General features: G+C 35.7%; 1 protein-coding gene across 1 annotated transcript; it reads right to left on the bottom strand.

The window, feature by feature from the left end:
* Positions 1-2,568: 2,568 nt before the first annotated feature.
* Positions 2,569-4,050, bottom strand: LOC111614893. The gene is made up of 2 exons (XM_023356264.1): positions 3,848-4,050; positions 2,569-3,463 (listed from the first exon to the last, which is right to left on the bottom strand). The coding sequence occupies exon 2, from the start codon at positions 3,459-3,461 to the stop codon at positions 2,670-2,672; it is 792 nt and encodes a 263-aa protein (XP_023212032.1). The 5' UTR covers positions 3,462-3,463; positions 3,848-4,050; the 3' UTR covers positions 2,569-2,669.
* Positions 4,051-6,000: the final 1,950 nt, after the last annotated feature.

Raw genomic sequence — 6,000 nt, 5'->3', positions numbered from 1 at the left:
AGGGTATGCCATGAGAATGGACACTAAGAAGGGATTTTTCTAAATTCTCCCGCGGGGGGAGAGGGAGAGGATTAAGCTTAACCGGAAGAATGGCTTCTACTGTACTATTTTAGATGCGATTTTTTGTTTTTAACTACGTTTAGTCTTCGTTGAGTACTTGTGTATTAAATTGATAACATTTCAGACATTTCTATTTCGATTTTAAAAATGTTCGAACCGTTTTAAATTCGAATTTGTTATTGCGTATTGGTTCGATTATAGAACGATTGTAAACGTTCCAGAAAATTGATCAAATTGAAGATAGTTCGTTTTATTCTCGGCAATTCTCTTCAGCGGTAGGTGTTATATGACAATTACTATGGTTATTGAAATATTGAATGTAAATGGGGTTTGCTTGCAAAACCTCCGCGGACGAAGTTGCGGGTAACAGCTAGTTCATATAATGCTTCCAGGCTACAAGTAAGGCCAGTAAGGCACACGTCATAGACTTTAACGGTTCGTGTCTCATTTCTCTGTTTTTTGTTCAGTACTTATATTACGTTAATATAACATATAGCGATATTATAATTTTTGTTTAGCAATTTGTATTTCGTTTAATATCTCGGGATGTACAGTAGATTAAGAGACGAAATTTCGCGCGATGACTCGCATATAAGAAGCGTCAAAAGTTAAATTTTGGACTACGGAACCTTAAGCTCTCTCCAACCTGTGGGCATTAAGAGGATCTTTTTTAACAAGTCCATTATGGATTTCGCCACGTCTACAGTGAGTATGGCCGGTGATGAAAGACGAGACCAGATTCTGGGTCTCCAGTCGTCCTACTTTACGATCTTGAAAAACTCGAGAGGATGGATAGATAGAGAGAGTCACGTGTCATACGTTTCAGAGATGAGTCGGACTAATGAAAATTTCGCTCGTTATTGGCATTTGCAATATTTTTAAAAACTCGTCTCTAAACTCAAAATTAAGAATATTTTGGACAATAACAACAATTAGTGTTAAAAACTAACTTTTATATTATAATTTGATAACAGAGAATGCCATATATAAATTTGACTTTTAGCTACTGCCAGTGTCTTTTTTAATATTCTTAAAATGAAGATATTTATAATAATTCAACAAAATTATCCCTTTCAAGCTTTGTTATTATTTAATTTTAATCCTAATATTAAAAAAAAAATTATCCTAATGGTCCCCTCAACCTTCCGCTCGAGACTCGCAGGCATTTTTTAAAAAACTTCCGCAGTTTTGTTGAACGATAACGACGAAGTAACGCAATTTCGCTTTGTAGCGGAAAACGAACGTCTTAATTCAAGAAAGGCGTTGAATACCGAGTAAAGGCCCTCGGCCACCTGCAGAACAGTAAAACAAAATAATAACTTTAACGAATTCAAGTGCGGATGCAATTTGCACTTGCACTTACTTTAATGAAGAAGTCCTTCTTGACAACAATGAATCCCGCCATAGAGAATCCCAGAGGAGTCTTTCCGTATCTCTTCGCGAAGCAAAGAATCTTCAAAAAGAAAATAACACTGAATAAAATATTAAGAAAATTATTGAAATAAATAATATAATGTAAACCTTGAACTTGTACACTGGAGATAAATTACACACGGCCAATTTTCGAATTTCAGAAAAGTTGTCGTACAGCTGTTGAAAAAAAATGATATATGTAGTGAAGACTTTTACAAAAGAAAATAAATACATGTACACTTCATTTAATTGGCAAATAAATTTTAGTTAACGTCGACGTGTTGATTATTGTAACTTTTATACACATGATATACAAATCTTTACGTAGATTATAAAGTAAACTTAAGAAAAGCGTGATCCGTAGATCGTTAATCGTACATTAATTTTAATAATCTATATATATAAAATTGCTTGTCCTGATTGACTGAATGACTCACTGATTCATCATCGCCCAGATCAAACCGCTTAACCTAAAGAGGTGAAATTTGGTACACAGGGTACGTCATGAAAACGCTCACTAAGAAGGGATTTTTCGAAATTCCCCCGCGGGGGAAAAAGGACGGCATTAAGGTTTAACCGGAAAAACGGCTTCTACTGTACTATTTTAGATGCGATTTTTTGTTTTTAATTGTGTTTAAGTAGGGTATGCTATGGGAATGCACACTAAGAAAGAATTTTTCGAAATTTCCCGTGGGGGGAGAGGGAGAGGATTTAATCTTCATCGAGTACTTAGGTGTGTTAAATTGATAACATTTCAGACACTGTTATAGATATTTTTATCTATTTCCATTTTAAAAATGTTCGAACCGTTTTAAATTCGAATTTCTTATTGCGTATTGGTTCGATTATAGAACGATTGTAAACGTTCCAGAAAATTGATCAAATTGAAAATAGTTCGTTCGATTCTGGGCAATTCTCGTCATTCTCGGCGGTAGGTGTTATATAACAATTACTATGGTTGTTGAAATACTGAATATAAACGAGGTTGGCTTGTAAAATCCGCGCGGGTAACAACTAGTGTAAATATAAATAAATAAACTTAATCAAGATGATGTACTTACTTTCGATGTGAAATTCGACAGAAGAAAAGCAAAGAAAAGTGTTTCACTCGTTACTGATAATACTACAAACCACATGGCCAACTGTAGGATGGTTGGCATCTTGACAAAGAGTGTCCCGTACACTAGAAAACACGTTTAATACAAATACAGTCCGTATTCAATTAAGTGCAAATACTTGTGTTTTTCGTTTATTTCTCGAACGATTTCCCACACGTCGGTTTGTTTCTCGATGAATCTTTCAATTTCATTTCTAGACGTCGATCGAGGATTCATTTCTTGTAATTCCTCGGACAACTTCTCGTATCTTCGGTTGATGATCTGATATATCAAGATTTCTGCTACTTTTACCGACATTGTCTGTCCTAAAGCAAAGATCGTAATTAGTTGCATAAAAAAACAACATACAATCGCTACTATATCGTGACAGCCTTCTTTCTTCAACACGGGATAGGTGACGACAGATATGGTAAAGGAGAACGATACCGATATAAAGAATATGATGGAGAGCATCAACAAGCAGACTTTTTCGATTTTTTTTGATAATTTTTCTTCTCCGGCATAACTGCTTCTCTTCTGAACGAAGGATATTTGTGCCCGTTTCAATATGGTGTTTTGCAGAGCCATGCACAATGCTACGAAAAGATAAACAAATTTTATTTGCATAATGCCGTCACCGAACAGTGCGAATATCTCGCTGCAAATCAATTCGATTCTAGTAAACATGGATAGGACCACCGAAACCCCGATCCATATCGATACTTCCACAATATTGTAGTAAATATTATAATATTTTTCGAATTTTAAGATTTCCTCCCAACAGGAACATTGGCAAGGATTGACGAATTTCACTCCGAACACTAGAATTGCCATCAAGACTGGTTTCAACAGACAAGTAGGACAAGTTCTAGATTCCTTCTGAGGCTTCATAACTATGGGAAAAATCCGGAAATTAGTTATTCGTTGAATTGACGTTTGAATAAATATTCGTTTAAGCCCGAAATCAAGCAATCGATTAATCGATGTGCCCGTATTACGCGTGTGTCCTACGCACGAGAGTGTAGGACTGATAAGGCTACAAACACTCTAACGAACGTTTCTTCGTTTGCTCTTTTCGCTTTGTTACGTTTCGCGCCTTTCGTGTTCGGTGTAAGTCACGCTTAAGTCAGTTTGTCCCCGGCCTAATAGTCTATTACGAAATCTTGATCGAATGAAACTTTATGTAATTTAATTGGTAAACGATATTTTTCAGTTTCTTATTTAAGTTTAATAATATAAAACAAATGCATTCGGTGTCAGAGGTATCGAAAACTTACTTGAAAAGTAGTTCGGGGCAGTAGCGGCTGTATCTAGTCCTGCTAAACAGAATTATGTACTGGGACTAACACGAATTATAAATATGTAAACGCGTGAAATAGCGGTGTTTTAAATTAATAATCGCTAATTGATATCTGTTGAATGAGTACACAAAACTTAATTGAGATTTGAAGAATATTAATCAATCCAGTTCATTATCAATTTTGTTACGCCTCATTTATGTAAATTCTCTTAAGAATTTTAATTGACAAAATCAATTTTTCGAAAATAAGGAACTTCTATGAAGACTTTTAACTGTTTACTTATTTAAATTGTGGAACTTCTCTCACTGTACTTTCAATAATAGGCTTTTAAAGTGAATTGATTATTTATATAAGTTAACGTGAACACCAACAAATTTATTGATTAGAAAGAATCTTAGAATAAATGAAAAATATTCAAAATTTTGAATTGAGTCTAATGGAATTACAGTAGAGCGTCGGTTATCCGAAAGAATTCCAGTCGGCAAATTTAAATTTTCGCTAGTGCTGTGGCGCTGCAATCTTTGGCTATATCTTGGGCTATCTCAGAATGGGTAAAGTTTAAGAAACGAAATATGGCATATGTAGCTCGCGTATAAAGGGGCATTAATACTATTAAAGTTTGGTTTTTAATTAAAGATCGACAGGGTGAAGACATAAAAGGGGTCGTGTGTCATTTCTCTTAATAAATATTTTACTCGTTATTAGCGTTTAAAATTTAAAGAAATAAAATAAAACTCGTCTCTACCCTCAAAGTAAGTTTTTTTGACATTTTATAATAGTACAATAAAACCCGTTAAGACGTTCACGCCTAAGATGTTAGAATGTATATGGGAGCACGATTTAGTTCAACTACTTTGACGCTTAATAACCTACTCCTGTGTTAAACCATCTGACCACTCCGACCACGGAAATTATTAAGCTTCAAACAGGGTGAACGAAATCATGCCCCCCCCCCACACACAGTCTAACATCCAGACATATAGAAAAAGACCTCGAATCTTTTGCGTATCTCTAAATTTCGAGGTGTCCCGAATCCAAAAATGTAAAAATTTGGGAGGGGTCATTTTTTGACCGAGCGCTACACTTTTCCTCTGTTATATATAACAGCCGGAAAAGTAAAATGTATCGATTACATATTTATATAAGCCTATTACTTAGAGAAGTCTTTTAGCTTTGAAATAAAACTATATTCCAAAGCTAAAAGACGTTCTATCTTTATTAGAACTGTATTTATTGAATCTTTTATTCTGAAATCACGTGATGACATCAGAATTTCCGGGTCTCTTTCTGTAACAAATCCGCCCGTAGTCGGAGTCGTAGTCGGTAGATTTTTACGCGACTCCACAGCCCTTGTTTAAACTAATAACAGAAAAGAATGCGAAGACAGCGAAACCTTCAATAAAATCTAGCAAGAACCCACTTAATTAATAAACGTAAAGTACAAGGGCAACCCGCTCTAAATTTTCAAATCTATCAGAAAATGTCTATGCCTGGTAATCACAAGAGTTGGAGTTACGGTTGAATCTCAAATTATTGATGGATCAATGGCGTAGAGTAATGGGGGCGGCAGGGGCGCGCCCGCCCCGGGCGGCACTTTTTTAGGTGGCGGCAAAATTTCACAATAAATAATAATATCTTGTAAGAATTTGAACCATTTTATTTCATATTTACGTCCACCTACGATTCGGACCGATTGAAATGAGCATGGAATAGTGTTACCGTCCGGACAGTTCGGGTGAACTATTAATTTTACCTGGGTATAGCGTGCGCGACCTGTCGACTTTTTTTTTCTTGCTTGTACGATTTATTCGTATTCATATAAACCTGCAATATCCAATAGAGCTAGGTCATCTAGGTCACTTCTACTCAAGTCTCCCTAATCGCTAACTGTAACTGATTTAGAACCGGCATGCACACTATTCTTTACTTCACTCGCTAGCACGGAATTTTTCATTACTTATTCTGTGACGAAATTGAATTTTAGCTTTTTAAATTGAAATACCTAAATAAGGGGAGGGCGAAATTTTCCTCCGCCCCGGGCGGCTGACACCCACGCTACGCCACTGTGATGGATTCACCAACTCCGAATCTCCAGTCAATACTGACAACTCTAACTCTAAAAGAATGAC

Source organism: Centruroides sculpturatus, unplaced genomic scaffold (assembly GCF_000671375.1).
Source record: "Centruroides sculpturatus isolate CEXI.00-Female unplaced genomic scaffold, Cexi_2.0 scaffold2056, whole genome shotgun sequence".
In the NCBI taxonomy this organism is placed as follows: Eukaryota; Metazoa; Arthropoda; class Arachnida; order Scorpiones; family Buthidae; genus Centruroides; species Centruroides sculpturatus.
The sequence above is the reverse complement of the archived record's forward strand: the minus strand, read 5'-3'. Positions and strand labels throughout refer to the sequence as shown.